General features: G+C 45.7%; 1 protein-coding gene across 1 annotated transcript in view; it reads right to left on the bottom strand.

The window, feature by feature from the left end:
• TMEM178B (transmembrane protein 178B) overlaps positions 1-13,092 on the bottom strand; it is a 274,665-nt gene extending 261,573 nt beyond the window's left edge. The window contains exon 1 of the mRNA XM_035128070.2: positions 11,451-13,092. Coding sequence (XP_034983961.1) covers positions 11,451-11,832 — 382 coding nt within the window. The 5' untranslated portion in view covers positions 11,833-13,092. The remainder of the gene's footprint in view (positions 1-11,450) is intronic.
• Between the last annotated feature and the right edge of the window lie 6,651 nt (positions 13,093-19,743).

Below are 19,743 nucleotides of genomic sequence, written 5' to 3'. Positions count from 1 at the left end.
AATGCCAAGGCTGCAAATTTGATCCCTATAAGGGACAGCTGCATATTCTTGCTTTGCAGCAGGGAGAACGAGAAGATCCTCAGGGTCTCCTCCAACTCAATAATTCTATTATTTACTCCCTCCATGCCATGCACCATTTTATAAACTTCTATCAAGTCACCACTTAATAATAATTTTTTATTTAAAAAAGATGAATATTATTATTGTTATTATTATACCCTGCCCATCTATCTGGGTTGCCCTAGCCGCTAAAATGTCCCAAGTGCTGCAGCCTTTCCTCACAAAGGAGACACTCTATCCCCTTGATCGTGATCAGGCCCACCCATGCAGGGGATATTTTTTTAAATTAACAGCAAGATCTATTAAATGCCCGTCTTGCATTCAAATCCATTTGGCCCCGAGCAGCAGAGAATTACTACCTGGCCTGCAAGAGACCCTGTTGTACCTAAGAAGCCATCCACCATCTGATTGACCGTAGAATGTGCTGGCAAAACAGGACACCCCACCCCCCACCATGTGGGTCAACTTTGACAGTGGGCAGGACTGCCCACCTACCAGTCACATGATTCTCCATCCTTGCTATTAGTGGAGTTTTTTTTTTTTAAAAAAAATAGCTTTTAAAAGAGTGAGGGGCAATAGATTCAGGGCCCACTCCAAAAGCTCCCCTGGATCATCACCCCCCAACAAGACTCCTGATCCGCCACATATCTGGGGGCTTCCATGCCTGGAGGAGCCATTACTAAGTAAAGAGTTATGAGGATCCACTTTGTGACAACCCAGTTCTGCTTGAATCCCTCCACCTGGCAACACCAACCGTCAGCATTCATTGCCCGACATGACAGCATTGACGTCGTCTGACAGCCATTCTTTTCCCCTCAACAAGCATTGACTTTTGCAATTGCCTCATCTCTGTGAAGATGTCACATAACGTTTTAAATGCTGCAAGGGAAGGGTCAGTCCCGGTGCAGCTACTGTGAGAAAAGCAGAAGGTTGATCTTGCCGGTGGGGGCGGGAATCACATTCTTCCTCGGGTCGGGGCAGGCAGGCAGGCAAGTGACAGGGGCGGAGGAAGGTGGTGCGTGGGGGCAGACATTTGGCCCGCCACCCGCCTGCGACTCCCAAACCTACCCCGAGCCATCGAGGGAAGGGGGAAGCTGCACCGCTTTGACAGCAGCATTCCCCCCCCCTTCCCCCTTCGTTTTGACAGCTGGGGGAGGCTAGGGAATTGTGGGCGGGCGATGCACTAAATATCTGCCATTGGCTGCAGGGTGTGCATGCCGCTCCGTGCACCCAAGCGGCTATCCTGCGCCTGGGAGGGCACCCTCCGCACACCGCCCCCCCCTCAGGAGCACGCTCCACCCCCCTCAGGAGCGTGCCCAGCCTGGGCAGCGCGGTCATATGCTCCGCCACTGGAAGCACAGGGAGGGGAAAGACCTGGGGAAAATGGGAAATTTGCAACCCAGAAGATCAGAATTCTCAATATTTCTCTCAATGCTTTGTCAAAAGGGCGCCATTATTTCTAGACCAGGGGTGGGGAAGATATGACCCTCCAGATATTATTGGACTACAACTCCCATCAACCTTGACCACTTTGCCATCCTGGCTGGGGCTGATGGGAGTTGGAGTTCTACAACGTTTGGAGGGCCACAAGTTGCGGAACCCCTGCTCTAGAATTATGCCTATCTGGACTGACCTACTGAAGTTATTTACCATCTACTTCATAGCTGTCGGGGCAGGCAGTCTGGAATCAAGCAAGCATCAAACTTCGGTAGCTAAGTGGGAGCAACAGTCAGTCTGAGAGCAGCTCCGTCTGTACCTGAACAACAGTTGCTCAGACTCTGGAGCTAGACCATAGTCAGAAACCTTAGAGAACCAGGTGAAAACCTAGTACCTTCCAGTATCACCTGATCTCTCCTAAGCTGATAGCTGCAATGCCTCCTCGTTGCATACCCTCCAACATTTCTCTGACGAAAATAGGGACGTCCTAAGGAAAAGTGGGACATTCCAGGATCAAATCAGAATTTGTGAATCTGGCAAGAATGACTGCGGCAATTAGAAACATATCAAAACAAAGATCCAAAATTGAATGGGAATATGTGGAATATTTTAAGAAAAAAGATATAAAAACGGAGTTAGCGATCTGCTTAGACTAGAAGAACATAGGGGAATACAGGAGGAAAAATTGATATAAGGGGAATATATATATAGTATCTTTATTTATGGAAAGCAACGCAAGTAATATAAAACAATTCTAAGGAAAACAATATGTTATTGTTTGGAAGTGAATTTTATTTGTATATTATTATTTGGGTGGCTTATGTTGATTGGATGATAATTTTGCTTTTGATGATAAATTTGCTTTTGTATTGGTTTGTGTTGTTTTTAAAAAGTGAATAAATAAAGTTTCTAATTTTAAAAAAACAAAAACAAATCAGAAACTGGGAAGGTTTCTGTAAATCCAGGACTGTCCCTGGAAAATAGGGATACTAGGAGGGTCTGTCATTGTCAGAGGTTGTAATCCAGTAACATCTCAGTAGTCTCACATTAGCTACCCATGCCAGACATAGTGAGAACAATCATACTGCAAGAAAGTCTGTAGCATGTGTCTTCCATGAAGAAGCACCCTTTTCTGAAACCCCAGAGAACTGTGGCCGCACAATCCTGAACAAGCAGGCAATGGCCTCTGACTTGGCATAATGAAGTACACTCTGTGTACACATTGTGCAAGTAAGCCATGATTGCATCTCTTCTGTATTAACACCATGCATTTCTCCTCACCCCCCCAAAGTACAAGGCACAGTTTGCTGGCCTTGCCTTGGGATGCTGGAAGTATGTCATACTCAGAAAAGAAGAAAAACACATGAATCTTTCCCCAAACCAACAGAACATTGCATTGCACTCAGTCTTACCTTGGGGAAAAGAGGAAAGAGTCAAGGAACAATATGTGACAGATGTTAGACCCATCACTTAACGCATGATAGGAAAATACCACAGCAATGAGAGTCGTGTAACAACTTGTATAGGAAGAAGCAAAGAATTCCCACTAGCGGGTCCTTGTCTTAGCAGAGGGTTCATATTTAAGGAGGTAAACAAATGGTCACTGAAGCCCTTAAATAAATAAATAAAAATGCCTCAAAGGCAAACTGAAAGCTTAGTTGTTAACAAAATAAATAGATTGTGACTATAGATGGTTGAGGTATTATAGGGAAGGATCCAAGAGAGATGGCTGGTTGAGAACCGGATACTGGACTAGATGGGCTTTTGGTCTGATTCAGTAGGGCTCTTATGATGTTATGTCCTTACATATGGGAGCAGAGGAGCAACAGGGAGGGAATCATGCGGCTGAGAACAATGCAAAAGTTATGGAGGCAAATTCCACCCACTCTCATGAACTGGCAAGACAATAGGGAGGAGGAAGGCGATCCTGGCGAGGGGTACAGCCAGGACTAGGACACACCGGGGCAAGCAGGGGATGGGGGAAGGGAGTACTCACAGGGTGACGGAGGATGACAAGGGAATGGAGGTCAGTGCATAGGAACCAGAGCAGCAGGACCCTTCATCAGAGTGAGGGGGTCCCTATCTCCAGAAGGCCCCTATCTCTGAGGGGCAGCAGAGGCACAGGCAGACAAGGGCCCACAACCCACCTCCCTAGTTGGCCAGGTGTGGATTGCTAGCTCTAGGAGGAAGTTTGTGATTCGTCAGCTGGAGTAGGCTTGGAACAGGTAAGGGTCACCACGTGTGTCATCAAGCCCAGATGCTGCAATCAGCATGTAAAGTACAAAAGGGAAGCAGAGCTGAGGTGCAAAAGTGTTTGCTCAATCGCCCATGTTGATGGAACTTGGCTTGGGTGCTCCTGGACCTCTATGGGACTGTGCTTTGGGTTTGACTCTGGACTGTATGCTGTCTGCATTGGGAGGGGTGGCTAATACCCCAGAGGACAGGATCACACTTCAAAATGACCTTAACAGATTAGACAACTGGGCCAAAGCAAACATGATGAATTTCAACAGGGAGAAATGTAAAGTACTACACTTGGGCAAAAAAAATGAAAGGCACAAATACAGGATGGGTGACACCTGGCTTGAGAGCAGTACATGTGAAAAGGATCTAGGAGTCTTGGTAGACCACAAACTTGACATGAGTCAACAGTGTGATGCAGCAGCTAAAAAAGCCAATGCAATTCTGGGCTGCATCAACAGGAGTATAGTATCTAGATCAAGGGAAGTAATAGTACCACTGTACTGTATTCCGCTCTGGTCAGACCTTACCTGGAGTACTGTATCCAGTTCTGGGCACCACAGTTCAAGAAGGATACTGACAAGCTGGAACGTGTCCAGAAGAGGGCAACCAAAAGGGTCAAAGGCCTGGAAACGATGCCTTATGAGGAACGGCTTAGGGAGCTGGGTATGTTTAGCCTGGAGAAGAGAAGGTTAAGGGGTGATATGATAGCCATGTTCAAATATATGAAAGGATGTCATATGGAGGAGGGAGAAAGATTGTTTTCTGCTGCTCCAGAGAAGCGGACACGGAGCAATGGATTCAAGCTACAAGAAAGAAGATTCCACCTAAACATTAGGAAGAACTTCCTGACAGTAAGAGCTGTTCGACAGTGGAATTTGCTGCCAAGGAGTGTGGTGACGTCTCCTTCTTTGGAGGTCTTTAAGCAGAGGCTTGACAGCCATCTGTCAGGAATGCTTTGATGGTGTCTCCTGCTTGGCAGGGGGTTGGACTGGATGGCCCTTGTGGTCTCTTCCAACTCTATGATTCTATTATTCATACTTGACTTACTTGGATGGACCCTGGATTGTGTTTCCTGACCTTCAGACTTTGGACTTTGCTTGCGTGGATTGACCCCCAGACTTTGAACTTTGGGTGACATACTGACTTGCCACCGGGTAGGCCAGAGGTTCAAGACACCCACCTATGCCATGAAGACCAGGGCCAGTTGCCCTTCTCGGGAGTTGCTGGTGTGGGTGCTGCTTCACCACAACTAGGAATGGGAATGTTTCAAGAAGTATACAAACAGTCTTCCCAGATGAAAGGCAGTTGCCAACTCACCCATTTCATCTGTGTGGGGATTCCCACTTATGCAATGGAAACTCCCTCCCTCTCCTCCCTGCATGGCAAACCCAAATCTGTTCCAGGGGTGTTTCGATTTCTCAAGAGCAGTTTTGGAGAGGGCACAGGGTGTGTGCAGGGACTGGATGGAGGGGGGTTCCCTTGCACAAATGAAGATCGTCCTGCTGACAGTATGAGTTAGTTGGATACCAACCAGATCTTCCAAGGCAATGTGCAGTCAAATGCATATGAACCAATATAATAAAAGGATGAACTGAAGCAATACAAAGTCATTCAGCTGAAAAGCTAAGGAAAGAAACAAAAATCAAGCTCAGAGCCCCAAAAACTGCCAAAAGAGGAAAGGCAGAGAATAACTCAAGACGAACAGATGTGGGATTCTTAAAGAGGGGTCAGAGCAAGTTTTTCAACCACAGATAGAAGCTGGCTTTACAGTTTGTCATATGTACAGCGATATCTGCAGGTTGAAGCCTGTTTAGACCTTGTCTTGCCCCCTTCTCTCATGCATACTTTTATAAGAAGCCTATATGTGTTGCTGCAGGTGTGAGTTTAAAAAATATCAAAAACACTCACATTTATTTGAGAGTAAATCCTACTGAATTCATTGGAGCTTACATCTGAGTAAGCATCCACAAGGTTGCACTGCACTTGTCCTTGGGATTCCCTTGTGGTACTCATTCCATCTTCTCTTTGCCTAGTTCCAATGCGGACCCATTGGAGTACTCAGTTTTGTCCCTCGTAAGAAGTAGGTGTGTATCAAAGCAATAGCTCTGAGTAATCCAGATACAAGCATTAAGTGACTGCTTTGAAATCAGCAAGACCAAATAAATTCTCTGAAGTGTATTGTGTAATCTCCAGTTGAAGTCAGCGTCAAGAACTGGGATTCTTGCTTTGTACCATTTCCTCCTTCACTATGGGCTTCATTTCCTTTCTCTCTAGAAACAGATCTAACAGGTCTCCTAAAGCAATTTATTGTATTGTGAAAGCAGTAGGTCAAAAGAACAGCTCCTTGGAACACTGTGTATCTGGAAATTCAGCTAGGACTCCAGGAGTATTTTAAAGAAGTGTGGGGGGGGGGGAATGTTAGAGGACTCCATAATATCATTAGGACCATTCCCTCCATCTCCAAGGTTCAAGTTGTGAGTGCTGTTACTTATGTAGCCAAAACGGCATGCAAACACACCCCACACCCCACAACAGGGAGGTATCATGATGTGTGGTTTGGCCCTTGAGAAACATGCTCCTCCTGTCCGTACCTTCTTTTATTGCTACTGGACTCCACCGCCGCTTCATGTTATCCTGCTTGTTGCTGTTGTATAACTGTTTACTATAATACTTTATTGCTTTGATTGTTATCCCTCTGTGAAACTAGTGTTTAAAAGCAGGATATGAATCCTTAAAAAGTGTAGGGGGGTGTATTCTGCATTTCCAAGGAACTGATTCTTCAAGTGTGGCAGCAGCTACCTTCTGAAACTCTGTGCCCACTGATATTAAGCAGGGCACCTTTGCTGTGCTGTTTTCAGCAGCTGCTAAAACAGGTAGATTTGCCATGTAACGTAAATTTAGCATGGGTTTTAATGTTGTTTTATTTCATTATTATTTTATTTTAAAGCATTTATAAACCACTTCATATTTTAAGAATCTCTAAGCAGTGTACAACCTAAAACAGTATCATTAAAACAAAACAAAATTGCAAGACAGTGGTGTTGTTGTTGTTGCTGCTGTTGTTTTGTTGTTTTGTTAAACTGCTTATTTTATTCTAAAAAAATTGAATTACTCGGGGGGGGGGTAAATTACTCCTCCACTCCTACGCAACACGGAGGAAATATTGCAAGCCTTAGAACGCACTTGCCCAGTTGATCTTAATGGCCAGTAGGGTGCTCAGGGACAGCAATAGGAGCCCCTGCCTATTCCTCCCAAGTTCCCAACCATTCCACATGGCCTTTACCATTGCCACATGGCCTTTACTGGACTCCCTGATCCGACCCGCTGCCTCAGTGGAGGATGCTACTGCACCACCAGTGTTGAAGTAAGATTCATCTGCTGCTTCAGCCAACTTCTGGATGTGTAATTGGAAGCAAGCATCTAGTCCTCCACCAAGGCAGCAAAATATCTTGGGCTGGCTGTGATGAGCAGCACATAGGGAGGGGGAGGCGGCAGAAGGTAGCTCAAGATCTGCTGGCTGCTGTCTGGGTGATATGCAGTAGATCATCAATGATTTGTTTTGATTAAAACATTGCAAACTGAACATCTCCCCCCCTCCCCGTGTTTGCCCAACCCTAAGGCACAGCTCAGGTGTAAACAATAATAGCAAAGTTCATGCAAGAACTGAAGTGGCAAGAGAATGAAAGTTGCTGTTATCAATATGAAAGAAAATGTTAACACAGCTATATATTGCAGAACATGGCAGGTACAGCCTGTCCTCTAGAGTCCTTGTTTCTGCACTGGATGAATGGCCACCAGTCCAGCATAAAAGTCTCTCAGGGTTTGTTTGTTTTTTTTGCCCTCCAGCCACTTGAAGTTTTTGTGTCAGCTTTTTAAGGATTTTCTATCCCCCCCCCAAAAAATTATATTATCCCATTTTAGTTCGTATAAACCTTCTGCTTCTTTCCAGTTTCTAGCTATCAATATTCTTGAGGCCATTAATAGGTAACCAATTGAATGTTTATATAATAATCCTTGGTTATCTCCACTGAATATACCCAACAATACTATTTCAAGTGGGTCCCCCCCCCCCCCGGTTTCCCCAGTATTTTTGATATTTCTACAAAAATCTCATCCCAGAACTAGACAACTTTGGCACAGTCCCACCACATATGCGTGAAGGAACTGTGAGCTATACGTTCCCTCCAGCAAGCAGGTGAATATGACTTATCCATTTTAGCTATTTCGTAGGCGTTAAATGACATTTTTGCATTTGTTTCAAAGAATTTTATTTTAAACTAGCTGAGGTTATTTTGTAAGGATTTTTCCCCCCACATAGCCGCCCAATCTTCATCATGATTTCCCAGTTTGCTTAACAATAGCAACAACCAAATAACCCACACATAGACTGGACTGTCTCAAAATAGCCCACATCTTCTGCTCAGTGAAGTTACATCTTATTGGTTAACACACACACACACACACACACACATATTAGACTGCTGAGATGAATAAATCTTGAAGTAACCATTAATGGATTTTAGTATGGAAGCTTGGTTATCATCCTCAAAACAAATCCCTGTGCTCGGTGGCTACTCTGAGACCCCATGTTCTTTCATTCTAAGTCTACATCTTCTGCACCCCGTCTTCTCTTGGTGGATCTCAGAGTTGTAGTAAAACACAACTTAGATCTCATAAACCACGAGACAGACCCCCCTTGCTAAATGGGACCAAAAAAAATTATTTAGAGATCCTTGTCCTAAACCAACTCCCATTAACCCTAACCATGAGTTATACTAGCTGGGGTTGGTGGCAATTTGATAACATCTAGAAAGCCACTGTTTCTTGATTACTTATAGTAGTGCTAAATTCTTACGGTGTTTGATACTCAATAATCTCTCTTAACGCATCTCATTTCATTGTATGCAATGGTTTGTGAAGGCTTTGCTCTAAGAGATAACCTATATTATAGGTCTTATAAAATGTTTCAAATAACTAAAATGGAGGCGTGGCAGGGGAGAGTAGACAAATACCATACATTTCCTATTTGATTCCTATTCCTATCCTATCACATTCCCATCAGTCTCAGTTTCAAAACAACCATATGCTTACTACGTATTTCCATTTTGCTAATGGGTAGTTGAGACCATGCATGGTTGTTTGCCCAGATCAGAAGGTTGGCGGTTCGAATCCCTGTGACGGGGTGAGCTCCCGATGCTTGGTCCCAGCTCCTGCCAACCTAGCAGTTCGAAAGCACCTCAAAATGCAAGTAGATAAATAGGAAGCACTACAGCGGGAAGGTAAACGGCGTTTCCATGTGCTGCTCTGGTTTGCCAGAAGCAGCTTTGTCATGCTGGCCACATGACCTGGAAGCTATACGCCGGCTCCCTCGACCAATAATGCGAGATGAGCGTGCAACCCCAGAGTCGGTCACGACTGGACCTAATGGTCAGGGGTCCCTTTACCTTTTTTACTCAGTTAGCTAATGCCTGAGGTAATTTGTAATGTAGATTTTCCAGATTTACACCAGTGTCAATATCTGCCCTACTTAACAGTAACCCAGCTGAATTAGACCAAAGGCCTGTCTAGCCCAGTATCCTATTTCACAATGGCCAACCAAACAACTCTGCAAAATCCAGAAGCAGGACATGTGGAAAATGCCCCATCTGCACTGTTATTCCCCAGTGACTGGTGCTCAGAGGCATGTTGCTTCCCATACAGGTGGCAATATAAAGCCATCATTGCCTGGGAGCCATTGACAGCATTTGTCTAATCCCATTTCAAAACAGTTTACATTGGCAGCCATCACTACACCATGGACTAGCAAATTCTATAGTTGTACTATGTGCTGTGTAAATAAATATTTCCTCTTGCCTTTCCTGAATCTTCCAACATTCACTTTCATTGGGAGTCCCTGGATTCTAGAGGGGAAAACATATCCCTGTTCTCTTTCTCTACAACACACACACACACTTTTGTTTGCCAGAACCATGTCCAACTTTAATCACCTCCCCCCTCAAAAAAACAACAACTAAAAAGCCCCAAATACTGTGATAAAGGAGTAACAGGAGTGCTCCAATTCAGCCCCTGAACATTTCGGTTGCTCCTTTCTGCATTTCCCAGCTCTACATTTGAGATGCAGTGACCAAAACCGTACACATTATTTCAAGTGTGGCTGCACCAAAGATTTGTACAAAGGCATTGCAATATTGGCAGTATATTGCCAAGCTAAAATCTGGGGGTTATTTGCACCTATGAGCAACAGAGACCTAAGTTACTTATCAAAAGAAGAGGTCTGTCCAAGACCTAGTCCCATCCTTCCTTTTGGTCCTACGCCAAGAAACCGAAAGCCTGACCTAGAAGAATCCTTGGTTTCCCTGTTGAGCCTGCCAATCAGGGTGCTTGTTGTGATGACAGCTTCTGAGCATGGACAGTTGCCCATTACAAATTGCAACAGGGCCAAGAATGCAATTCATGAAGTCACTAAACAGCCGCTAGCTCATAACGCCTTCTAGCCATTAAACCCCAAAGTTGCATTTGAACTCGAACTCATAACAAATAGCCAACAGGCTTCCAATTGCTCATTCATAAAAAGTGTTTTATGTCAGAGTGTTGACCTTTGTAATCCTTTGTGTATAGCAAATGAACCAAAGTTATATATTTATGCAAATGCACTTGGAATCTATGCTGAAGACAAACATATTTTTAACAGAGCTTGAGGATAAAGCTAGCTAAACGGAAGCTCTATAAAATAAAGGAAAAACCAGCCTAATCCCTATATGCAAAGAAAACCTTGCAGGTGATCTTTTACATTCATTCAAGAACTACTGGAGGATATTCTGTTTTGCAGCAAAAAAGATATAATAATGTGGGCAGAAACCAAGCAAAAACAATCCACTTGTTCCTTCACATACCTTTTTTCTAAATAAACATTTAACTGAAGCTGCTTTATTATATACCTTTTTGCGTACTGTGCTATGAGCAGAAGAAATAATCCAAGTAGATTGACTAACCTTGTTGGCCAAATGCTGCATGAAAAAGGAGGAAATGATATATGTGCACTCTTTGTCAACAGATGACTCTCCTTGGGGAGAATGCATAACATTATTTCATTTTAGAGCTTTAACACAGTACTTTTGCCAAATGAAATTCAATGATCTCTTTTTAAATAACCTGTAACCACTGAGCTTGAACATGCACACATTCTCTCCCCACCCCTTGCTTGCACTTCTCCTTCTTTGCTCCCTATCTGATGTTTAAAGAAGTCTATTAGTTTATTCAGATGTAAGCTAGCTTTCTGGCGTAAGATTAGCGACAACCAAAAATTAGCAGGATTCAGCTAACCGGGGTTTAATTCAAAATGCTCATCTGGTTATTTTCTGCACTGTTTATGCATTAAGCAAAGAGTTGTAAATGCCACAGTGATTTGTGGCCTTATAAAAAAAATTTATGCAAAGCAGAAGATTTGAGGACCATGCAGACCTCTTCCTATAAAGTCTATAAGCCCAGCAAAATGTCTCGACCTTCATATATGTTCCAAGTCAAGTCATTCAGAGCATAGCAAACAAACATCCTTCCCACGGAAAAGAAAACTATCTCAGGTGTGTTTGTTGGGCTAATGGGATAGTCTGGTGGATGCACTTGTAGGCATTGCACAGTATCTTTGCACCTGGTTTCAGCTTATTCAATCTACTTATTTTGGACAACTGCTTCTGAAAAAGAAACCCTACCTTTAGCAATGAGCTCCTCCAAGTCCAGGTCAAATCCCAGCCGGTGGCATTTCCTCCACAGCCCCATGTTAGTAGAGTTGTACTGTCTGTTGCACTCATCAACGGCACTCATGGCAAAGAGCTGCCTCCTGTTTCTTGCCAAGAGAAGTTTCCCTTCCCAACGGTCCAATCTAGACCTGCTGGCTCTGAGGGGCAGGTTGTTGTTAGAGTTATAAATGAAGCCGGGGTCATTCCTCCGGGTGGTGATGCTTTTGCACCGTTCCCTGTGCTTCCTGGCATCAGTTTCGTACCAATGGTCAGAGCAGATCGCCACAGCCAGCATGCCTAGAGCACACAACGCTAAAGAGAGACCAGCATAGAGCAATAACCTTCCGGCAGCCATACCTTAGCTTCACAGAAAGACCATGGACATCTTCACTAGGGGGCAGAAAGCCCTTTGAACTGGATACCAGGTATGAGCCCAGCTCTTGGGCAGGTGTCACTGGACAGCGGCTTCCTTCAGTGATCAGATGGAGATTCATCAAACTCTGGGGGAAGTGAGGAGAGGAAAAACTTATGCTCCAGAAGGAAAGAATCCTGGGCACTCATTCGCTTTTTCCTATGGGCAAGAGTAGGTGGGGGTGGCAAAATGGCCAGGAAATTCTGAAGCTTCAGCTTCAATCAGTCTGCTAAGGCGGAGGGGTCTTGTCACTGGCCAGGAAACGGCAGTCAGTGGTAAACAGCCATCCCTTTCTTGTGTCTGGCCATCTGGATCAGTCTACTGAGCCCTTCCAGATTGAACCCACTCAGAAATACCAGAGGGGGGCTTTAGATAGATATTCTACCTCTCTCAGCCCTTTAAGGGGGCCACATTCAAGGAGTAGAAACGCTTGAAAATCAAAGTCCAAAAAAAGCCCCAATTTCCAGCTTCCCAGCCTCCAGTAATCTTGCTTCTAAACACCGGGAAGCCTGCGATGTGAAGTAGAGTGTGTTTTTATGATGATGATGGTGATTTTGCAAGAATCCTGGTCACGGTCGATATGCTTGCTTGTTTCAGAGGACAGGCAGCGAAGGAAGAAAGCTGCCCTTTGGTCGATTTCAATCCTGGGCTTTTTTCTTGAAACACACACAACGCACATCCAAGCCAGTCCTTTGCCTTCCTAACGCGGGAGTCCGGTCGCCCTGCTCCGTCGCCCCAGAAGTCCTGCAGCTTTGCAGCAATGCACTGACATCTTGGTTCCCTCGCCGAGCCGCCGCCGCCGCCACCGCCGCTCTGCCTACCTCCTCCTCCTCCTCCTCTTCGCCAACTGATTCAGCGCGTTTGTTGTGCTGCCTTGCGCCCGTGATCACGGCAACGTAAAGGGAGAATCGGCGATCGGCTATCGAGAACGCCGGATCACGGGCGGAAGAAGAGCGGCTGGGCTCTCGTCGTGGCCATCGTCAGCGGCAAGGAAGCGTACCCACCCGGGCACCCTGCCGTCCTCTCTATCGGTTCCTCCCCGGGGAGCGTGTGGCAGGCGGCTGGAGGACAGGCACGCACAGAAGCGCCGGGGAGCTTGCAGGCGCCGCGCGTTTCAGAACCACGGACAGCGCCAGCTTCCTTCCGAGAGACCCAGCCCCCGGAATATGAGTGTGTTTCCTCCTGCTGCTGCTATTGCAAAGCCGTCCTCATTCACCCCCTCCTTTTTTCCCTATTCCCCCCCCCTTTCTTTTTACACCGGGGCTTCCGTTTTCTGTTGAGCAAGGCTTTCCAACATGCAGATCCTATGGATACTATATATATATAAACAATGGGGAGTCTTCGTTCACTCCCCGCTTACCGTTGCAAAAAAGAAAAACCCCACCCCGACGAATTAAAACAAGGTGGTAAATGGAGGGAGGGGGGCGCCAAGCAGGAAGGGGGGGTTAATAGATAAATAACGCCAGCCGATTCCACTCAAAAGGAGGAGGAGGGGTGGGCAATAAGCCTCTGCCTTGTCAATAGCTCACGGTCTGCACCATTTCCCTGCCACACGGCCTGATCTCCGTTCCAAGAAGCGCCTATCTTCCTTTGTAGGCTTTCCCTCCCCCTTTTCGTAGCAGCTTCCTACCCGGCGCGATCCTGCAGTCAACAGCTGGAAAGAATGTCTTCTTCAGGCGTTTGGCTGGGCCGGACCTCCTTCCATCCCGCTGTTCTCCTCTAACGGGAATAACTCGCCCATTCTCGCCAGGAGGCTGCCGGGCAGGCGAGATAGAGAGAGCCGGGGAGCCTTCGCAATGGCATTGCCCTCCCCCCGCTTGCAGGGCTGGCTGACTGGCTGGCTGGCTGCTGTTGCCCTTTTAATGCCCCCGCGCTAATAGCTCGAATATAAGAACGACTCCAAGTCTTCTTGCCCACCTGGGAATCTCGCCTTCTTCAAACACGCCACCCTGCAGCCTTGGCTGAAGCCTACAGCCAGAGAATACAGAGCGCCGAGCCAAAAGCTAGTGATGTCACCCATGCAACGCGAGCCTCATTCCTTATTTCTCTAGCCTCCTTAAAGATAAACTGCACTCCTTCTCCGAGAGAGAAAATGCCTGGAGATTCGTCCTTTCCTTAAAGCAGGCAGAATAAAAAACATGGCTCTGTATGCTGGGCTGCCTGATTTGGGGTCACCATGCCCTTTAAACTGCCTAAAACCAGCCTAAAATCCCCTAAATGGTCCTGTTGCACACTGTTACATGCACATGCCGGCACCTAAATATTTCAGCATGCTTGGAAATCTGCAAATCTACACCACAATCATTGTGAGACGTTTTGCACAAAGGACTACTTTCCTGTACATTTTTTTTTGGGGGGGGAGCACACACACACAGTAGAGTGATCCAAACGATCATGGTAGCTTGAGTTGTCATCTCTCAACCTCAGACACCCAACTGGAAAAAGAAAACGGAATATGGAGATTGCGGTGCAGTCGTATACATGCCTAGTCTACTCACAAGTAAGTACAGTTGAGTTGGATGGGGACTTACTCCTGGGTAAGTACATTGCAGCCATAATCACCTACCATTCATACTGCTGGTGTGCAGATTAAGGAGCACTGTAAATTATTATGTATAGCCAAAGAGCTGTATGTATTATTAATGAGACCAATACATAAACATATTACAGACATGTCTTTAGACAAATAGGTTTGTCAGCTACTCTGCATTTTCAGAGAAGTCCCTTGTATTAAGAAGGACCTCACAGAAGTGCATAGAGAAAATTGGGCAAACAAAACCATACAAGGAAAGGAAGGTTTGGATGTAGGAATTCCATGGTGCCTTCACAAGACTTATGAGAGTGTTGCGGTGATGAGGGGGGTGGATTTCTGCTATCGCCCAGACACCTGCATCTGTATTTAGACAAGACAAGCTGTGTGTTTTTTTTTCTACTACATTACATTAAAAGTAAACGGAGTGCCAAGTCTCTTGAAGCCTGGCTGTTGAATAGCAGCACATAGTATTTCCATATAATGCTGGAAGTATGAAGCTGACCTATCAGGAAAGGCCATTTGTCCAACTAACCCAGAGTTGTTTACTCTGATTGGCAGCAGTTCGACCGCAGGGCTCTTCTTGGGAATGGCATCTCTGCCCCATCTAAACCCTGTCTAGCATGGTGGGTCAGCGGTTTGCATCATTCTGCACAGTTTTAATGCAGTTGTCACAATCTGTACAGTAGGCTTTTTAGTCCCTTCAACTCACTTCTTACAATTCTCCACCATTGCACAAACGTGTGTGTGTGTACTTGCCAACTATAACACTTCATGCAGCTGTCTTGTTTTTTAACTGACTCCTGGGGCTTCACCCCTCAGCTCTGACTCTCTGGTACAAGTCCTTGGCTGTGGACATACCATACATTTAAAGCACATTCCTCAAAGTATCCTGGGCACTGAAGTTTTGAAGGGGGCTGGAAATTGTAGCTCAGCTATGGGTAAACTATAGTTCCCAGGATTCTAGAAAGGAGACCCGTGCTTTATGTGTATGGAGTGTACACATCGCTGCGTCCTAGCTCCTCTCCAAGACCTGCTTACAACTCAGCCATGACACAACAGAAAACTGAGGTTTCCCCCCCCCCCAAAAAAAATCAACATTTCCAACAATTTATTATAAAAACAAAATGTATCTTTCTGGTTCTCTGGGATATGTTTCAAATGCATTGAGATAGAGTTTTGCTCCAAAAGAACAGATATGTTTTAACCTAAAAACATAAATTGTAGAATTCTTAATCCAAAACTATAAACACTTTCAATATTTGTCAACCTCGGCAACAAATTAAATGTGGCTTTCACTCCAATGTGGTGAAACAAAAGCTGAATCAAATTGGAGGCAGGGGAGAGAGAATCTGAATTTACAAGCACAAGTCATGTCAGTTTGCAGATTTCTTGCCTGAGGACAAAATTGACAGATTTGTCATCGAAGTGTAATTATGCCGCAAAATTCAGAAAAGTTGTAGACAGCTGTGTGGCTCCATTATAAAATCCAAACTTTACATTATGGCAAGACTTTTAAGACCAACCAGGATGTTAGAAAGGATGTTTTCAAGGTCTCAGAAACAAAGTTATCTGGCGTTCATAATCATTCTCTCATCTGATGCTTGGAAAGGAAAGATAGAGGGCAAATATTCCCCTTTTTTAATATATCAGCATTTGTTGGAACCGATCGCATCCAAGTACGAACAGCCATGCGACATGAATTCATCCATTTGTTGCCGCAGTCCTGCAGGCTCCAAGTTCTAGATGTGTGGCTAGAATCAGGATGGAGGACAACTTCCCCTCCTGGTTGCTAAGTCACTAGATGCACTTTGCAGCCACCTCAAGGTTCGTGGATGCTTAGCAACTGCAGGAATGTTTTCTCCATTTTCTTCAAACATCCAACAAAATAGCTAGCTTGGAAGCTGATAAGCCACTTCTATCAGAGGAGAATGTCTAGTCTTTGGTCCTCCAAGACATTGCTGAACTGCAAGTCCCACCATCCTAGAACATTAGACATACTGGCTGGGGTTTACAGTAATTAGAGACTTAAAACATCTGGAACATCAATGGGCTACGATGCTTGGAATATGACAGTAGTTCATCTATGAGTCTTTATCTAGCTACATTAAAAATCATGACTTATTCCATTATCCCTTTAGTACTGCCACTTAGTTGTGGCAGGGCATGGGAATCTTTGGCCAAACACATAAACCCTTCTTTCTCCCCTAATAACCTTACTGAAATCAGTAGTTAATATCAGGGCAGATCAATTGACCATCTTGATTCAAAATGGCATCCAATGACAAAAACACATACATCTTCAGAACCAAAATTTTGCTGTGATCTCATGAAAGACATCCAGAGGCATAGGAAAGGACAAAATATGTAGAAGAATATACCAGTGGAGCATAAGTGTGGCTACAAACATTAAACAAAAGAAGCTTTGTTGTACTTACTCAGAGCATTGGGCCAGCTGGCTCAGCATCGTCTACACCAGACATCCCCAAACTTTGGCCCTCCAGATGTTTTGGACTACAATTCCCATCATCCCCGACCACTGGTCCTGTTAGCTAGGGATCATGGGAGTTGTAGTCCCAAAACATCTGGAGGGCCGCAGTTTGGGGATGCCTGGTCTACACTGAATGGCAGTGACTCTCCAGAGTTTCTGAAAATTGTCTTCCCTTCAGTCCTTCCTGGAGGTTATGGGGATGGAACCTGGGACCTTCTGCATGCAAGGCATGTGTATAACACTAGCCCAGGCATGGACAAACTTGGCCCTCCAGCTGGTTTTGGGACTACAATTTCCATCATCCCTGACCACTGGTTCTGTTAGCTAGGGATGATGGGAGCTGTAGTCCCAAAACAGCCGGAGGGCCTAGTTTGGCCATGCCTGCACTAGGCTATGGCCCTTCCATGGAGGCAAAGAGATGTTCTTACAAGACTTCAGATCCACTACCCCACATCTGATCCCTAGAAGGAGGCCCTGAAAGGTCAAGAGGCCTTGAGTCCTCAGCCAGTTCATAGCTCTTTCTTTTTCTGAGGCCCTCCCTTCTCCCTTTCTCAGAAAAAAAATTGCCAACAAGTGTTTTACACACACACCTGTCTCATATGGAAGGTCGTCACCTTCTCCAGGCTTCAATGCTTTATCTTCTTCAAAAAGGCTCAGAGAAATTTTCCAGCTGCCTCAGGAGACCATCTCCTGTCAGCAGCTCTCATTGATGAAATGTCAAAAATCAACATGAACCACTTGCCTAATCAAGGAATAGTCAGGAGATGTTAGGCCTTGATTGGGGAACCTTTGGGACTGTGTGTGGCTGCCCTGACCACTACGATGAGCCACTGAATTACATATTATAGCAGGGGTAGCCCAAAAGGCACCCTCCAGATGTTTTTGGACTGCAGTTCACATCATATGCTGCCAGCATGGCCAATGGTTAGAGGTGATGGGGTGCCGTAGTGCAAGAACATCTAGAGGACGGCACATTGCCTATCCCTGTGTTATAGCATATGTGTAAGCAGCACCATATCCTGAATTGACCCTGCCCAGCCAGATTATCCTGGGCAGGAAGGGACTGCAAGATGGCTTCCTGCCCTAGTTAAGCCTTGCTTGAGAAACAAGGTCTTCCTGAGCTTTGCCATGGCATGTAGCCCAGGGGTGGAGAACCCCAAGCCATGCAGATGTTGTCAGACTCCAAGTGCCCTCAGTCTCAGGAGGCAGTTATATTTTTTATTTATTGTGTTTATATGGCACCTTTTTTCTCCAAGGAAACATACATGGTTCTCCCCAACTTCATTAAATCCCAACAACCCTGTGAGGTAGGTTAGGCTGAGAGGCAATGACTGGCCCAAGGTAACCCAATAAGCTTAATGGTCGAGTGGGGATAGAAACCCTTTTCTCCCAGGTCCTAGTCCAACACTCTACCAACTGGCTCACATTTTCTACATCTCCGGTTTAACCTTTGGTTGTCCTTTAGTTTGGGCTTGCTCCTGACTCCAACCTTGTCCTTTGGTCCTGACGACGCGGGTGGCGCTGTGGGTTAAACCACTGAGCCTTGGGGGCTTGCCGATCAGAAGGTCGGGGTTCTAATCCTCAGGATGGGGTGAGCTCCCGTTGCTCGGTTTCAGCTCCTGCCAACCTAGCAGTTCGAAAGCACATCAAAGTGCAAGTAGATAAATATGTACCGCTACAGCGGGAAGGTAAACGGTGTTTCCGTGCGCTGCTCTGGTTTGCAAGAAGTGGCTTTGTCATGCTGGCCACGTGACCCGGAAGCTGTACGCCGGCTCCCTCAGCCAATAACGTGAGATGAGTGCCGCAACCCCAGAGTCGGTTACAACTGGACCTAACGGTCAGGGGTCCCTTGCTTTCTCAGATTGGTTTTTTTGTATACTACTCCAGAACATTAAACAAAAGAGGGGAGAGCAATTTAAAACTTTGTGCATAAGGACCTCTATGTACCAGGCAGATGTGGTGAGATTTATGTGAAGTGCAGGCATTCAACAGGTAAAAATCTCCTACATCTCCCTGTTGGGGGAAAGCAGTACCTGTCAGATTTCTGCTGGTCGCACATTTATTAAAGGGACACAAGCCCCTAATGGGGAAAATGTGTAAATCCCTGCACGCACCTCTGAGCTTTCCATAAACATATTTTCTGTGTTGTGAGAATAATCACTCTTTTCTGCTTTGTTTCCATATACTGCAAATGGAGGGGGGGTTAACTGGAAGATCCCTATGACTTAAATAAAGCTTTATTTGCTTAGACAATATCATCGGCGTAGCCAGGGGGGCAGAAAAGGGCAGCTGCCCCCCTATCAACAAACATCAATAAAAATACATAGGTAACTGAAGTTCTGCCCACCAAAAACAAAAGGCCTGGCCCCCAGCAAAAATCCTGGCTACGCCCATGAACAATATGCAACACTCCTACTTGGTTGTGGTTCAGAATCTGGGCCGCTGAAAGGCTAATTGCCTTTGCAAGGGGAGCAGCCTCATCTGTCCCCAATAAGTCTTAAAATGCGTCTGAATACTGCCATGCCAAATCCAGCCAGGTGCCCGAACCAGGTTTTTGCTCTGCTCTTTCTCCAAGTGGAGCCGATGTCTCCTGCTCCCTCCCACCTCCCAGGTGGGAGAGGCTAGACTTCTTCATTTCTGATGATGCAATGCTGGGGCTTGTGGCCAAACAATTCTGCAGGATGCAGGTTGGTCCAGGTTTTCCCTTTGGCCCGCTGAAAGGGAGTCTTCAGTCTCTCTCTCTCTCTCCCCCCCCCCATACCCGTGCATATTATTTCATCGCTTGCGCCTGCTCCTCCATCGAACGACAACCGATGGCTTCTTCCCAAAGGCT

Source organism: Zootoca vivipara, chromosome 10 (genome assembly GCF_963506605.1).
Source record: "Zootoca vivipara chromosome 10, rZooViv1.1, whole genome shotgun sequence".
In the NCBI taxonomy this organism is placed as follows: domain Eukaryota; kingdom Metazoa; phylum Chordata; class Lepidosauria; order Squamata; family Lacertidae; genus Zootoca; species Zootoca vivipara.
This window is presented reverse-complemented; position numbering and strand designations above follow the sequence as displayed.